This window comes from Sturnus vulgaris, chromosome 13 (assembly GCF_052056855.1).
Source record: "Sturnus vulgaris isolate bStuVul1 chromosome 13, bStuVul1.hap1, whole genome shotgun sequence".
NCBI lineage: Eukaryota > Metazoa > Chordata > Aves > Passeriformes > Sturnidae > Sturnus > Sturnus vulgaris.
The window spans coordinates 12102896-12121005 of record NC_142255.1 but is presented as its reverse complement, the minus strand read 5'-3'; the positions used below and the strand labels follow the sequence as shown (position 1 = coordinate 12121005).

Genomic DNA, 18110 nt, shown 5'->3' with positions numbered 1-18110 from the left:
CAGTGTGTTCTTACCTCTGGGAGGACTACAAATGCTCCTGTCATTATGGTAAGGACAATATTGATTCCAAACAGCCATCTCAGGAAGATGAAGTAAGAGGCAACTCCAGACCCAAAATGACCTTAAACCACAAAAACCAGATACCTGACCTGCACAGTCTATAAAAGCTTGAATCATTTATCCATGAAGTATTTGAATAACAGGCCTAAAAGAAAAACCTCCCTTCTGGAGGAAATTCAGCAAACTAGAGAATTTTTTCATTTTCAGAAACCAAAAGGGACAAAATTGACTTTTTCAAAAGTTATCCCCTAACTGGGACCATCAATGAGAACTGTGCAGTTTCTGAAGCACCAGGAAAAGATGAAAAAGTTTTAAATAAAGAATTCACTGCTGAAAATATGCATTTAACTCCCTCCCAAATATTATTTAATTCAGTACATTACAAAAATACTCCATAAGACTCAACATTTCAGCAAGTGTTTTACTAATACCATTAAATCTTTATACTTACTCTCAATTTTCTTTATTCTCATTTCCCAAGGAATAAAGATTACCACAAAATTATATGCAAGTCGAATAAACTTCTTCCAAAGCTGAGAAAAAAGCAGAAAAATAGGACACTTCTCCACATGAAAAAAAAAAATTAAAAAATGAAGTGCTGAGTATTTTGCTCATGTTTTATCTTTTATGAAATAATTGTTACAAACATTGATGACTAAGGTCTTATTAGAAGCATAATGCCTCAGAGGAAATTCTCTTAGAGGAAAAATAGCTTTTTTATTCAACAGCAGCAAATTTAACTGCTATATTCTCAGCTCTATGTATTGCAGCCAACACCTGCAGAAATCCTGTGGTTATATTTTGTAGAGTCTTTATTCAACCTCCATTTTTTGCACGGTCAGAGGATCTTCCTGTACACACTGTACACATGTGGGAGAAAAAGTAAAATCAACCTGTGCAAAAGTGAGAGCAGTTTTTGAGTTAATGAGTTAGAGCTCTAACTTAACAGTGTCAACAGGAAAAAGAATTGTATTCCAGGCATTATAAAGTATTTTTAGTACAGCTAGATATTAAAATTCCACCTAAATTTTAGGCATTTTTTAATAGGAGTGTCAATATTCTATCATGTAATTTAGTCTCCTAAAATTGAAGAGGAGTAAATAACATTTTAATTGCTGAAAATATAATCAGCCTTTTTGGCCAAAGTCAATTAACATTTATGATGATATGGGCATTTAATTGCATGAATGGGAAGTATTTTAATAAAAGAAATTGTAGATACTGGGAACTGCAAGGGAATTGCTGGGATTGCAGCTTTCAGTCCAGGGTTCACAGGGCTGAGAATGGACTCAAGCCCCTTGTGCCAGCTGCACTACAGATTTATAAACAATACCAGTGTGTCCACAGTGAAGAAAAATTTGCTAAAGTTATCATTTGATAGCTATCATCTCTTTTCCTCCCTACTGCGTATCTGAAGGGATAATTTACACTCTTAGAACCCAAGGTATGGGCATCTGGCTTTAATTGGGAAAAAAAGAAAACAAAAAACAACTACAAAGAAAGTGTAAAATGAATTAATTGAACAAAGAAAATTGCTTTCAGTATCAAGGTAGTAAAAATGTATTTTAACCTCAATTTTCATAAATAATACCATGCCTGGATTGTCCAATCATGAACACTATATATTTTGCAAATTTAAAAAAAAATGTAAACACATATACACCTAGTAGCTGCATTTTGTTCTTAGCACATGTTCAACCACTGAGTTCTTAATTTTGATGATATAGTGCTTGTTTTGCTTGCTACAATTTTGTCTCCTTGGTCACCATGCTATTTTCTAAGAAAATATGTGGGGAAAAAATTTCTTCTAGTTAAAAAAACCAAACAAAAAAACCCTCTACACCAAAAAAAGGCAGCTCATTCTGTTTCCATTGCTAAATTTATCCCGAATGTAAAGGCTATACCCCCTAATTTGTGCTAGGATAAAAGAATACAGATCCCCTACACGTAATGAGTGGTACTAATTAACTGCTGAATTACATCCCTGTGCTGAATGTCTTCAAGCAAATACAATAGAGGCAATTAGATTAGACACAAACTTCTCTAAGTGAACTCTAAGATAATAGCTTTTGGTTTTGTATAGAAAGAATTATATGAACAAACACTAAGCCCAGCCTCTGATTTACTGACATTCTGATTTGGCACTTCTCTTTTTAGCTAAAGTCCTAGTTCCACTCACATCAAAGGCAAAAAATAGTGTTTATTTTAACAACATTTTTACTTCCACTGAATTTGCCACACATGCAAAGGTGAACAAGGAAAACTTACTCCTTCTACATTGGAAAGTGTACATTGCTTCTGGGCACCAGCATCTCAGAGCACCAGATGCAAGTGCAGCTCTTCACTTGCTCACATGAATAAAATGCATGGTGTTCTATTGGCCTAACCCTGCCTTTCTGAATTAAGATAAATTAGTAATTAAAAGTCTACTTGTTATGAGGATAAAAATATTCTTGATTGCTTAGATGACTAAAGAAATCTTCTCTTGGTTGCTAATTAAATACAATTTCCTGCATATTATAAATTTCCAGAAACTCGGGCCAGTGTCTATTTTCAGTGGTGAAAGTAGATTTGCTAAGATTTGATTCAAATTCTCTGAGTATTATGCAGGCAAAACCCCTTCCTTAATATTGTATTTAACATAAGCTATTGTAGGATTGTCTTCCAAACTAAAAGCTAGACACATTTTTCATACTACGCTATTGAACTGTGGCCCCAGTTTATTGAAATAGCTCTTCAGAGGATACTGCATTGTTGTTATCCTATTCACATCACTCCCTCTAATAGGCATCAATATTTGTAGGCTGTCTGAAAAGAAAGCTTATGCTGCATTAACAGTAGGATATTCATCCCTCAACACATGAAATTAGTCTGCAAAAATGTAATTGCTAACATTACAATGGGGAAAAAAGAAAAGGAAAAAATAAAGAACCATTTAACTGTCTTTTTCTCCCTGTACAGTCCTGAGCTGAAGTATCAGGGGTCCACAGCAAGCACAGACTTCTGTGAATCAGAACTGCAAATGGCAATTGGTGGGAACAAGAAGAGATTTAAGGCAAAGCAGCCATACCTCAGCCCCAGCAGCCTGGTACCCTCTGGTTCTCGTGAGCCTCCCCTCGTACTTGAGCACGATCTCCTTCGCCTGCCTGTGCGAGAGGGGAGCTTCAGTCTCTGCCCAACCCCGCTGCTCACAGCTCTGATTCTGCACAAGCACCAGCACCACAGGGGTCAAATGCTCTGAAGTACAGCCATGGGCTGTCCCACCAGCACCCCCCATCCAGGCAATGCTTTTTCTCTCTGACTATTGAGCTTTTTAGTGATACTTCAAAATCACTCAGATTTTGTCTGAGAGAACTACTCATTCAAGAGTTAGACTGCAGGGAGAGTTTTCTGTTCCTCTAATTAACTTCTCTGTCCTTTTGTTTCAAAGTCTTTCTTTTAAAATGGTAGAACCCAAATTAGTAAAATAGGAAGATCCCCTTTACAGTCTCATAATCTCCTGTGGATACTGACACTCCTGCAGGTGTGGAGTAGCTGTGTTGTGAGATGCAAAGAGGTGCATGTTCATCTGGTCATACACAGTCTTTGTCCTCAGCAGAAGGTGGAGTGGGGCCACCAAGATCTGATAAAAAGGAATGGGAAAGCAAGAAGTCACAGACTCTGCCTGAGAGACAAAAACCTCTCCTTGCTTCCCAGATTACACAAGGGATCTTGGTAGGGTAGGGATTCCTCATGGCTACATAGCCATCTGAGCACCATATAGGGTTGTGAGAGAAAACGCCAGAGGAAAAGGGCAAAAAACCCCCCAAGAATCACACAGGTCATGAGGTGAAAGACCTGGCACAGTTTAGACAGGTGGCCCAAAGAGTTATTGGTCACATGCTCTTCCATTGGAAATCTGGAATTATAATAATTGGAATCCTAAACTGTGAAACATGTTTTTACTACACTGACCATACTATTTAAACTTAAAAGTGCCCAGTATTTACTGCATTTGCAATATGTTGCCTGAAGATATGACCAGCTTCTGTTCTTATGCCATGTAATTACCTTAAAAAGGCAGGATGGTTCTCCTTTTTGGGACACAGTGAAACAATTTGACTTAAAAACATTTTATGGAGCATTATCAACAGGCTTCCTTTAGACCACTGAATAGCTGACAGTCTCTTTTAGCAGTTAATAGCCAAAGCCTGATTTCTTGCTCTTTCTTGTGCTGTGACTCCCTAAAGGGAATCGCAGGCATGCACTGGAGACAATTTCACTTACAGACTGCCCACCCAGAGCCTGCTGCCTTCAGCCAGCCCTCAGATCTTCCCAGAGCATCCTCATGGAACACTTTCCTAGCAGCTCTAAATTGTTCCTGTGCTCAAACCCTTCCATCTTACACTGAAAAATTCCCGAGGCTGGAAACGCTGTCACAGTCACAGTCAGTGAGCGTGAAAACCTCAGCACAGGCACTTTTACCTGAGCGCCCTCAGCTTCTGCCTCATCGGCCACGGCCGGCAGCGGATATTGGACATAATCTCCTTCTGGTACTGGATGTTCTGAAAGATCTGCTCTGGGTCATGGCTCTCAGCCTTCTCTTCACCAGTGTCGTCATCTGAGTTGCTGGCAGCCCAGCACACACCCCACGAGAGGAAAAAGGAGACAAGTTATTCCCGTTCAGATTCCTAGCAAAGCGTTGATGTGCACAGGATCCAACCTATTAGAGCGTTGTGAGAACAGGGAGCTGGGGAACTCGCATGACCTTATTGCTTTAAAGCTGATGAATAATTTGGATGGTTACTCATCTCCAGGATATACCTCTTTCTCACCCCACCACTTGCTGGTCAGTCATAAATTATCCCCACTCCTGACCATGAATTCCAGTCTTTCTTTTCCAGGCATTTCCTGCCATTCACTTTGTACATCATTCTAGCAAGACTCTCTGTATATTCTTCTGGAACAAAGTGCTGTCTAAACATTTCCAGAAAGAGCAGATAACATTCATTTATTAATAACACCATTATTTTTATTTCAATAATGATAAAATATTTTACTGTTAAAATGAGGGGAGCAAGTGATTCAGTTGTGGTCACTGTTTAACCCTATTCCCTGCTGAAGGACATAGGGGTGTGGGACCCCATATACCAAAAATTACTTGTGCTTTGATTCAGATTTCTGTGTATGATTATAAAAACATCTTTTCTGATGCTGTCACCACATTTGCTCAGCTACAGCTCTTGCAATTCCCTGTTGGTCTTTGAAACAGCAACAATATTCATTCTTGCAGAGGCTTAGTTCTGAAAACCTGTGGTAAGTGTTTTTCCCTGAATGACAAAGGGATCTGAAGTACTGCAGCAACCACCAGCCAGGAAGTTTTCAATTGTATTGCTATGTACTTGTTGGGAAGTTCCCTGCAATTTTATTGAAAAGCAGCCTTTTAATCACTTAGAAATAAATCATAACCTAAACCATGCCATGGAATAATTTCTTAGGGAGATAGTTCATCAGACTGCTAATCCATTGATCTGCAGTCCTGTCCCTTCAGTCACAGGGGACATTCAAGGGAAATTTATAGTTACACAGGCAAAGAATAAGAGACTTCTTACCATGCTATACCCTGAACTCTTTGGAGTTACTTTGCTTTATCTACAGTGTTTATGTTTCAGTATGAAATGTGACTTTGACAAAATAAAAAAACCCAAAGAGGTCTGAAATACATCTTAAAATACAGAGAAGGGCTTTTCCCATGCTCATTTCCATGCTACCACACTGTTACTCAAAACACACTGCCTTCTCCAGTCTGACACACACACTGTCTGCACGAAAGTGAAAAGACAAGATCCCACCGCTGTGCTAGATAAAGCAGACTGTCCCTTCAGGAGAGGGGGCATCCCTTACCTGTGGGGTGGCTCCTGGTAGGTGTAGATGCCAGTTTGCCTCTTCACCGTGCGCTGCTTCTTGCAGGACTTGGCAGCTCTGGGCGCAGGGGAGCCGGGCGCTGCTGCCATGGTGGCAGGTGGGACTCTGCCGTGCTGGCAGGCAGCTTGCAGCTCGCTGGGCAGCAGCAGCCAAATGTTATTAAGCAGAGAGCAGCGAGTGCTGCGAGCCCTGTGCAGCAGAGGATCATTGCCTGGTGCTCCAGCCTGGAGAAAACGCTGCTGCCTTAAAGCCGCAGCACACGGCAGCCCCACCACTGCCCCTCAAAGCCCAGGTCAGGGTGGGAAGCAAAGGTGCCCAAGTGCAACCCTGAATTCACAGCCGAATTTCCCTGGTTGTGGATGAGGGACATCCCTCTGAGTGCCATCCCATACACCACACTGGCCGTTCTGGGTGGTGTTTCCAACACTCTGTAGGTGCTGTTGATGTTTCTGCTTCCTGTGTTTGAGACAAGGTTCTTGCTTAGGAAAAGCAAGATGCTTTGTGTTTTAGCCTTTGGTAACAAAGAAACATGCAATGCCACTCTCCCACAGGGCCAGGGCTTCCAGTTTTAATGATGGAAAGTCCCCTGACACCCTTTCCATGGTCAGCACCAACATAACCTCTCTGTCAGCATCTCTGTGATACCAGGCTTGGTTACCAGGATAGAATAAACTGCTCCAGGTTCTGCTGCAGCCAGGGAAGTGAATTTCCAGTGCTTTTCTCCATCGTAGAAGTTACAGATATTCTGGTCCCATTACTAAAACACAGCAAAATAGACCAAAAATACTAGATATTAATAGTTCCTGCATCCATAATTTGATGCTCAGAAAGTGGGAGTGAAAGGAAGAGTGTGCAGAGAGTTTTTACTTGTTCCTAACTTGGTATTTTCTCTCCTTAATAGCTCTGCACACGGTGCAGCAGCAATTTTGATTGCATAAATCAATGGTCTGTTGTAGTTAACTTTTGTTTGCAGCGTCTGACAAATAGAACATTTAGTTCTGTCTTCTAAGTTTCATATAGAGAATAGCACAGGCTGGTTTTCCTCTCTGTCCTGAATTGATCTAAAATGTTGCCACTTGGTGAGAAGTTTTACTTTTTTACTGTCTAGTAAGTCCTAGACTTATTTACTTAAATAACTAAAGGCTAAGTAGTCACAAGCCTTATCTTTTGTTACAGTATTGAAAGAGTAAGTCCATTTGGTGTAATTCACTTAATTTCTGGGATGACAAGCAAGGGCCAGATAAATATGATTCTGCATTTCCGAAATGTATCTCACAATAAAGCCCAAAGTTTTCTTGCTGGGTGAAGCTTCCCCAGAAACCTGGGGGTTGCATTAGCACAAAGCAGAATGGTAAAGAAATGCCCCTATTCAGAGTTCAGCTCTATTCTGCACCACAGAATGTGTCATATGATGACTATTAAAGCCTGCTAAAACCCACTTACTATGTGGGGCTTTTCCTGTGAACTGAACTCTAGTCCCAGCTTCACTTCGAGCATCTCTTGCACCCACCACAGAGACTAAACCCTCTGGACTCCAGTTTACTATGGATGAATCACAGAAAAATTTACTTTTTTCTGTACTGTGTTTTATTATTTTTTGTTTGAAGTCTGTAAAACAAAGGCTGTTAGAGCCTTAACATCTCAGTCCTTCAGTACCATTCCTAAATCCACAAACCTCTGAATGGCTTTCCTATTTGGCTTCCAGTTCACAGGACAAAGGAAACATCCCACTACCCTCTCTCTGTCAGACCATTCATCAAGTGAAAGCAAACAGCCAAAAGGAATAGATATCAGCCCAGAAGCACATCTCCATTAAAAGTCTTATCACCCCTTGCCAGCTGGAAAAACAAAAGAACTATTCTAGGTGCCAGGAACGCCCTTTAGAGCTTTGATGCTCAGAGAACTGCAAACACACCCACATCACCACTTTCTTTGACATGCCACAAGATCCGTTTTCAATTATATAACTTAAAAGCAGGAATATGTCAGTTCAAATGTCCTTCCTTGGCTGTAGTTATCCATGAGGATAAGGGCCCCTCTAGTCAGGCCACTCTACCACAGTCTGTTTGCTCCTTGCTTATTTCATCTATGTGCACAAACATTAATCTCATTGCAGATGAACACTCACTAAGGAAATGCCCCAAAAGGCAGGCTTTGACACAGTAACAGCCTAAATTCCCTAGAAGACATAAGCTAGATCTCCAAAATCCTCAGGAGAGAAACACAGATAGCTCTCCTTCTGTACTACCATTCCTGCCTCATAGTTTTCCTTGAGATGTTAGATGTCCTACTTTCCATCTGAAGGAATCACAACAGAGATTAAAGTAACGTCATCTATAGTTCCTAGAGATGACTCTATTTCACAAATAAAACAGTGTCCTTTAATGGCATGGTGTTACAGCACAGCCAAACCCATTAAAACACTAACGTTACTGATTTACATGGATTTAATTGGCTAGTGTATCTTAACGTGTCAACAAGGCAGATAAATTTTGTTCCCCTTTGTTAGAAGAAAGCTGAGAGTCTAAAAAAAACAAAGGAACAATTTAAGCCTGACATTTATGCAGCTCTAATAGTGCCAGTGCTTGAGGCACATACATCATATGAAGTTACTACCAAACACTAAAAGCACAATGAGCAGCAAGAGACCTATGAATTCTGAGCCCATCTGACAGAAGGATGCAGGGAAAACAGAAAGCAGGCTTCAAGAGCTTAGCCCTGAAGTTGGCAACATCCTCTGTTGCCCATGATCCCTGCAATAGCCTCTTTAAAGAACTCAAGTGTTAACTCAGATCACAAAGAGGGTTTTGGTTTTGCTGTTCAACTGAGCCAGCAGTTCAGCCACCAGAACACCCAGCTGCCCATTTCAATATGCTCTATTGAATCCAGAAACCTACTTGGGTTTGTTTTAGTCTGAGTGAATACTACAGGGGTTATAGATTTGACTTCAATTGCTATTAACAGGATGTAGAACAGGACATTAGCCTTTTACTGCAAAACTTTCAGCTGTGTGTAATAGGAAGACTCACATTTGATCCATAGGATCATTTTGCATTTTCAAACACTTACCCAGGAAAGAGCTAGGCTAGTGAACTCTGCTTACTGAAAATTCAGGGGAACAGTAGGCTTTATTCTTTCTAATATACTCTATTCCCTTAGAGGTAGAGTTTAAACTTTACACCCATCATTCCAGCACTGCAGTTCAACTCGGGACTTTTTCAAAATCTCCTTGCTTGGGAGATTCAGAACTTCACTGATCTCAATTTCAAGGTAAAAATTTAAGAAAGGAACAAGTTTTCCAATCATCTTTGTAAGAAAAAGAGAATATTATCCCTCCAGATCCTTAAGTACATAAAACAAAGGGGGAAGAAAAAACATTTGGAAACTGACCAGGACAGCTTGTGTATTTTTCAGTAAAAAATTTATCAGTAGTGCTGAAAACATTCACAGACCCCAGTGATAGGTAATGATGCTGCAGAGCATCCAAGTTTGTGTGAAAACATTGAAGCTCCTTGTAGCTAGAGGACCTTTACTTGTAGAGCTGAAAGAACTAAGATCAAAAGATGCCCCAGTTTCACTTCAACGACAGACATTTCATTCTCAAATTGCAATCTCAGCTCACCTGTTTAGTCCCCAGAGCTAACACAGATATGCAGCTGGATGTAAGAGCAGTTAAGGGATTTCCAAGGTAGCAGTGCCAAAGCCATCATTTTCACATACTGAGAATAAAATTGATCTACTGAGCTCTGGTAAATCATTCTCTCCCCCTGATTGTTTGGACAGTCTCATTTCATACAGTAGGTTCTGCTCTTCAATTTCAGCATGTTCATAACTCTTGCTGACATTTATCACACTTGGATCAAGAGGAATGCTCCCATTGTAGTTCAATTTTCTTTGTGAATTCACATCCCACATTAAAAAAAAAATCCATTTAAAAAACTCCTCCTGTGCAGTTAACTGATCTTACAGCATCATGAGATGACTATTTTTATTCTTGGATGAATATATTGACAATTAAAATATAAATTTCTGTGACAGTAGAACTCACAAGAGAATATATTGAAATCAGGAAATTTTCAAGAGTGTTTTAGAGAACAGTGCTAAGACAGAGGCTAAGGAAGAAAACCAAGGGAAGCAAAGGGGCTGAAGACAAACAGGAACAGCCCCATGCCAATGCACCCATGGAGGGGCAGAACAGGCATAAACAGCTTTTACTGCCACTTCAGCTGCTGCTCTGGCTTGCAGCCCTGCCCTGGCCTGCCTGGCTCACTGTCCCTGGGACTCTGCTTTCAGGTGGCAAAGAAGGAATTTGACACCATCAGAAAACTGATTTTTCAAGAATGATATATAAGCTGCAGCTTCTTCTGCTATGAGGAAATCAGTTTTTGTGCAGCTTTTCCTACCCAGCAGTATGACGTGCATCCCACAGACCTGTGCATTTCACCAGAGACCTTTTTGAAAGCACTGTAACCAAATTATTTTCCAGACTTACGTGAGTCGTTACAAGCCAGACCTAGGAGTCAGTGGAAATGAAGAAGATAATTTCAGACTATTTAATAAATTAATTAAAAAAAACAAAAAACAAACAAACAAAAAAAAACAAAAACAAAAAACAAAAAAAAAAAAACAACAAAAAAACAAAAAAAAAAGGAAAAAAGAAATTTCTCATTTTAGAAGAAAAGAGGAAGAGTTCCAGGAACTGACAATGGCAGAAAGTAACTGAATAGCCAGAACTTTCCAGAGTGATGCTATCTGGGACAACCTTGCTAGTCAAAAGCCTGGAAGAGGTGGGATGTATCTGGAGCAGACATCCATAAAAATCTATTCCTAGTTTCCTTGAGTTTTGTAACATCCTCTCAATTTCCCAGGCTAAAATCACACCCTAATTTTAGAGAGTTTGGTATTAAAATAGTAAGATCAGTTCACCTACATTTATTGACTAACATCTTCACAAAGGAGATGTTTATGAAAAATGGGCGAAGAAATTCAGATGAGCTTAGTTCACTGCATAAAGAATGTTAGTAATTCTATTACAACCTAGGAGGTTGTTTAGGTACACAGTACTTAACTCATTAGCAAACAGTAATCATCATTTGTCCAAGAAAAAGCCACAAATGCAGCTACTCAAATTACTGTCTGCAAAGAGATGAGCTTATTCCTCCAGGATATTGCAGCAACACTGTGCTTGGGAAAGCTGGGGCTACCAGGCTGTGGTTACAGGATCACCTGAATTCATCACCTAACACATTAGTTAAAAAAAACAGATCTAGAAATAGATCAAGAAACTGTGAAGAAGAAACTCTTGAAGTGTAACAAAACAAAAAGAGGAAAGCTTTGGAGACTTAAAAATATTACACCCTTGCAAAAAGGTACATTTAATATTTTTCACACAAAATGTGCTAGTGAATAAATACTGCAATAACTCAATGCAGTAAAATCGGTAATTTCTTCTTACCCTACCCCAAAGGCACACCTCTACATTAAAATAATGATGTTCAGACTGATGTTTATTAAAAGAAGACAAAATGTTATTAATTTTGTACAGTCTCAGAAGCACTGTGCTGCCTGAGCTTACTAAATGTCAGATGACCTTGAAAGTGCCTGAGTCACGGGCAGTTCAAGCTGCAACCTAAACAACCATCCTAAATCTTGTACATTGTCACGTACTCATTATCTGGACTTTGTACTCCTACCACTGAGGGGTTTTCACATAAATTATACAGGAAATGAAACAAAATGCAATTATGGTCTCCAACAGCTCCAAGGCAGAGAGATAGCAAAGGCATGCAGCACAGTTCAAGAGTCAGCTTTCAACAAATGTCACCTATTAGGAAGAATCTAAATGAAACATATATCACTAAGCCTCCCACTTCTAAATTATATCATTATCTCATCACTAGGATAAGCAGCTATAAGGTTACAGCGATTTCAAATAATCAGCTTTCAAACAGATTTCTCAAAGGGACTTTTCATCTTTGCTTTTACACATCACCATTTGGACTTTCACATATACTAGAAAATTCTATTATACTATATTAAATTGAGTTATCCCAATGAAAACATCTCTAGTAAGGTTAACCCAGACACTTAATAATCCATTAGCACTCTTGCTTTTTCAACATAACAAGTTTTCTCATAATAGCTTTTCAGTCTCAAAAGGAAAAGACACAGCTATAAAACTTCTGAGTCTTCTGAATTGATGAGATTCAGCTGAACAGTGGGAACACTGCAATGATGAATAAAATTATATTTTTCCCCCTGCCTTCAGTGGATGGCAAGTAAGCCCCACAGCCTTTTATTAACTGCTCATAGCCCACGTCCTAGGAGACCACATGGAACACTCACATCTTCAAGGGAGGATCCTTTCTTAACCCATTTTTTAAAGTGAAGATCTCGGACTTTTTTATTGCTTGCATTTGGGAGACTTTTATGTGTGCTACCCTCAGTGCAAAAGGATTAAAAAAACAATACAAAATGCAGTTTACAAACATTAGGTAAACACTAACAAAATCTTGATACATATATTTCAAATAGTCCTTTCTTTCTAGGATCTCACCATGCAAATACCTTTATCTGCTGCTGAATTAATTATCACTGAGGTTATGGACATCAAGTGTTTGAGGCCAAAAGTTACAAGAAAAGCCTCAAATCATAAAGCAGTGAAGAGACTTTCTTAGTTACTGTGGTAATGATCTCCTTCCTGCCAGCACACATTAAACACATGCTGCTTTTTGTCAGTTCATCTATTGTGTTCACTGGTCTCATGGTAGGTTTTATTTCCTCTGTAGGTGGAATGTTTTGAGAAAGCTCTCTAATAGCCAGCATGGGCTTTGTGAAATTAACCTATTTAAGATTTGAGATGTGCTATGAAGATGCATATGGGCAGCCTCTAAGGTTTTGCTTCAAGCAAAACACTTTAAATCTTAATAAGAAAATTATGACTCACGACCTATCATTAATATTTAGCTTTTCATTATTATTACACAACAAACTAAGTCTGATCTCTTTCTTTTCACTCCCCTTTCTTGTATTTCCTGCTTGTGGTATAATCATTAAGTTCTCATTACAGTATTCAATTTTTGCACTTTTAAACAACGCCAGATATTCTTCTCAAGGTTTTAAGACGTGCAGTTCTTTTTAGAATTTAAAAATATTTCTAAAGTGACACCTAAATGCAGAAAAAAATCAACAGAACTATATAATTTTTTTAGGTTTAATTAAATGAGTACAATCTCTTCACAGCATGTAAATCATCTTAGGTGTAACTAATACTGATTTGTTTAATTGGGTAACTGGTTTAAATGCTTAAAGAATTAAACTAAACCAACTCCAAGGTAGGAAGCTATTTAATTCAGCCTGTGCAGACTTTTAGATTTGTTTTGTATTTTAAAGTACATAAATGTGAACAAGAAAACAGAACTACTGAAAATATTGGTTTATGGTTTAATTAGTCCTTTCAGGATGTGTGCTTGTTTTTTAAATAGATAACATATCTATCAATAGGAAGGAAAAAGTTATGAAGGTGGTGACATCTGGGAAAAACACAAAAAGAGCATGAGTGAAAATTCTTATAAAAAGTCTTACTTTTTATGAATAAAAGTATTTTTCTTTGAGACCCTGTTTCTATTATCACACAATGAATCTTCTGCCATCACAAACACAGATGTTCCCTTAAATCTGCACAAATGACAAAAGCTCTTTGTCTTAATACCCACTCTGGAAGGGCTTCGTTGTTAATGAGGATGTATTAGCAATTTATTAAGTGATGTTGCTGCATCTGGGGCTGGTCCTTGGCCCCTCCCCTCTGTGTGATCCGAGTCAGGCATTGCACAGGATGAGCCTGGAGCACACCAGGAGCCTTGCAGGGAGCAGCCCCGTGGGGAGCAGGGTGAGCACAGCACCCCGCTCCCATCTCTGAATAAATGTGGGAACAATTGGATGCATCCAGGGGTGACAGCAGGGTGAGAACCCCTTCACCTGCTTGTGACAGGAGGCTAAGAGTGCAGTCCTAATGCTGAAACTAAACTGGATTTGCTGGCCTGGATGAAACCCTGGTAATTAATTTCACCATTAGATGCTGTTTCCAAACCTGGGCGGGGGCAAAAGCCATTCCCACCTCTTATTGCACATATAAAAATAAATCACCGGAAAGATCAGAGCTTCCAGGAGAACTTACAGGACTTGCAACATCCCTCCCTGCTGGAGGATCCCTGTATGGGAGTTCTGGGATTTTTCCCTGCAGAGAGACGAACGCTCCACCGTGTGGCCAAGCTGCTCGGAACACCTTTGGGAAAGGCGTTCTACCTCCAAGAACATTTACATTAACTCTGGGGAAAGAAGCAAAACATGGAACAGAAGGTGCTTTCAGCTAAAAATAAACCTCAAATAAATGCTCGGGATACAATCTCATGTATCTGGTGTAATTGCAGAGCATAAGATGGCATGGGAAGCTGAGATAAACCTGAGAAAAATGATGTAAAAGTCTAGAAACAGTGAAATCCTCACTCGAAGTCCATATCAGAGTTTAAAAATCAAAAAACCTTATTTTCATTTGTTAATAAGGCGTGAGCAATTAATTATGAAAACCCCCCTATATATTACGAAAAATACTTTTATTCTTCTTCCTCCTCTCTGAGATATATATAAACTGCACCACTCTTTCACTTAGGGTTGAGATTTTTTTTCTTTACTTTTTTTTTGTATCAGAAACATTAAGAATGGAATGTTTTTTACTTTAACCTTTTTGCTTAATTCTTCAGTGAACTTTTAAAGCACTACTTCTCCAGTATAGCATAAATATTCAGTGCCACATTGAGTGCTTAATATCTGCAGGTGACTAGAAAAATAAATATTATTGCTATTAAATTTAGCAACAAAAAAAATCAAAAAGAAGGGATCCTGTTTAAAAGAATAATCCTGTTTACTTTTTGTGAAAAATCCCCTTTAAATAAAATTAAGGGGTGCTGCATCCAATACTGAGTGCTCTTTTCCTCCTGCACACCCAAAACAGACAAATTCTGTAAAACATAAGATTTTAAGTACCAAGTCCAGACATTTAAATGTTCTCTTTAAGCACAAGAAACTAATCTGATTTTCTTGTAACCTGATTTGAAATTTCATGTAACATGACCTAAAATAAAGAAACCAAATCAATGAGATTAGGAACCTGTACTTCTCTGAGGAAAAAAAAAAAAAAAGCCAACAGAATGAATCCACAGATATGCACAGAGACAAAACAACTGAAATCTGAGATGAATGTAGCTAAACAAGATTCTTTAATTTGAGATGACATACACTGATTTCCTGGAACATTTAACATCAATGTGATTTGCTGTAGATCAATTACAAACCAAGAATACCTGAAAGCAAAAGGTTCAAGTCACTGGATCATAAATATCCATTTTAAAAGGTAAAAATTCTCAAGTACCCATTCCTGACGGTCACATCCTCCCTGTGGCCAGTGCAGCACCTCGCAGGAAATTCTGTAGTGGAAAGAAAAGTCAAGGCATGAAATCAACACCTAAAACATTTGTCCCCTGATAGGGGAAGCATCTGCAAAGCACAACTTGACAGAAGTGGGAAATGTAGCAGGGCAGCAACCAGACAGCAACAGGAAGGACTGGAGACCCAAAGCAACCTGAGACACTGCTGTGATAAACAGATCTCAGAATATGTTAAAGATCATTTAGCAATGAGTTTCACTGGTTGTTCATGGACCATATGTGTTTCAGCAAATAACGAGTGACACATAAAGAGAAATTATCAGGTTAGGAAAATTCTTGAGAGATTCCTAGGAACAGAAGTTATAGGGGAAACACTGAGATGTATGAAGATTTTCTTTTAGCAAAAAGCATTTTCAAAAACCCAGGTAGCCACATCAATAATTATTACAGCCATGTAATTGAACTTTAATTTAGCTCTCATATCTCATCCCACACCTCAGATCCAGTTAACACTGCTTAACTTAACAATTAATGGTGCTCTGTACACAAACATAGGTGGTTGGTTTAATCCTTTTCATTGCAAGTTCATCTGTTGGGGATAATAATGTTGGAGCATTTAAATGAGTGCTACAATAAACCAGTTCCTTGATCAAACTGCAAGAAAAGTTGTTTTGTTTTTTAAATCCTTTTCTGTGCATTTCTGAAGCATAGTTGAGAGAAAAAACTTCAGTAGGGGACCAAAGCCAGAGAACTTCAGAAGGCAAAGGCTACAGCTTCTGCAGCTACTCAGCTCCTCAGAGCCTTTTGCCATGACCTCCCATACATTTAGAACAGACATTTGTCCTCACCAGAAAATCATTTCCATTCTGCCCACCATGCCAAAGAAACAAGGTCATTAAGAACCAAACCTGAGGACTGGAATCCTCCCATTGTCAAGTGGATGTTTAAACACGGCCAGCTCACCTGGGAATGATGGTGGGCCAGCTTGCTAGGGATCTGCAGGAACTTCCCCTAAGGAATTCAGAGAAATTGTATTCAGTGTGGTGAACATATTCCTACCTGGCTGGGTGAACAGCCTGGGATACCTTTATGTCCCAAACTGCTGCTGAATCACTGGAAGCAGAAAGGGAAACTTCACCTGGAATATTTAGCAGCCCTGCTGGGGCAAAGGCTGACTGCTGGCAGTGGGATAAGCATAGTCAAAAGGCATTAATAGTCCTTAGAGCAGAATCCATTAAGTGCACGGCCAAGTACCTCCATCACTTGATCCTGTCAGGACAAATCAGCTTCCTTTGGTCTCTGCCTTTCTGTAAGCTGAATAAACAAAACCCTCAGGAAAACGATTGCTATTTCCAGTGAAATGAGCAGCTTCTCTTTCACTGATTTTCAGAGCAAAAAACTGCCAAGAAGACAGAGAGAGGAAGACAGTCAAGCAGTTATGAAAAAGGAAGGACCGTCCCCAAGTTGGATTTGGCTGGTTGAGTTGGCAGGATGGGATCAGTCAGGGTATAATCAGAGAGGACAGAATAACAGAAGGCATCTGAGTCAACGGGAGGAGGAAACAGAAATAGATTGCTCAGCCTTGCAGCCTATTGGTGCTGCTGTCAAACACAGCCAACCCTTCCAAGGCTCCTTTGGCAGGTCCTGTGCTCTGCCAGGACACAATAGATGAAGCTTCAGCCTGAAAGGGACCTTCAGCTGCTTTGCAGCAGTGCCCCAGGCTCTGCATGCTTACTCCTATAGTAAATCTGTGATGATTAGGGAGGGGGAAGTGCCCAGGATTTGAATGGGAGTGAGAAATCCCCTACCAATATACTCGCTGGCATGTGCTGTAGGACTCTGACGACCGCGCCCCAGAAAAAATTCTTTGTGACAAGGCAGCAAACCTAGAGATGAGCCTTTCCCAGGCAGGCTGTGCTGCTGAGCAGCTCAGTGTCCCAGCCTGGCTCTCCTCGGTGACCAGGCTCAGTGTCCCCACGAGATGGCTGCAGAGGCTGTGGCATCACAGTGAGCACACAGAGCCATCAGCTAAAGAGCTCCAAGTACTTCAAATGCATGCACTGCAACAAGTTCCTTCTTTCAAAAATGCAAATCCTTGTGACATTTGTCAAAACATCATTAAAAATGATCTTTTAAAAAATGGAATTTAATAATTTGTCTGGTTTTTAGATATTTTCCCCCTTCCTGTTTGGCATTCTGTTCATTTTTTTTGTTATATGCTCCACACAATTCAAATCATCAGCATTAGATTGTTTTTTCTTTCTGCTTTTTTGAAATCTGTCTTTTTTTGGGAAGTTATTTTGAAGCCTCTGCATCTCTGTTTTCTGCAATTAGGCTTTTTGTGTTAATTACACAACTAATTGATTGTTAAATCTTCCATCTTTCCCATGCTTGGCTGCCATTCCCTGCTCACTGCACCACCCGTTCCTTTTCATTTTGGATTTTTTTGGTAACTGCCCATGCCATTTCCTTGCTTGACACCAGCTGTGGGTCTTAAGCTCCAATTCAGCCAAGGAACACAGGCATAATTCTAAACACAAGCTCGAGCAGGGAAAGCTTGGCTGGTCACCTAGCCCTGGAATCGTTGCCCTGACAAGGAAGATCAACAGCACCTAAACAGCAATTTCAGCCAAGGACTCCCTCTCCCTGAGTGAGAACAGCTGAAATCCAAGTTCTACTTCATCTGTCTGAAACAGCTTTAGC

General features: G+C 39.7%; 1 protein-coding gene across 1 annotated transcript in view; it reads right to left on the bottom strand.

Annotated features, from left to right (window-relative positions):
• Positions 1-15441, bottom strand: part of TMC3 (transmembrane channel like 3) — a 29850-nt gene extending 14409 nt beyond the window's left edge. Inside the window, exons 1-7 of the mRNA XM_088172575.1 lie at positions 15392-15441; positions 14141-14291; positions 5944-6721; positions 4525-4668; positions 3131-3206; positions 512-593; positions 15-121 (exon numbers count right to left, since the gene is read on the bottom strand). Coding sequence (XP_088028701.1) covers positions 15-121; positions 512-593; positions 3131-3206; positions 4525-4668; positions 5944-6053 — 519 coding nt within the window. The 5' untranslated portion in view covers positions 6054-6721; positions 14141-14291; positions 15392-15441. The remainder of the gene's footprint in view (positions 1-14; positions 122-511; positions 594-3130; positions 3207-4524; positions 4669-5943; positions 6722-14140; positions 14292-15391) is intronic.
• Positions 15442-18110: the final 2669 nt, after the last annotated feature.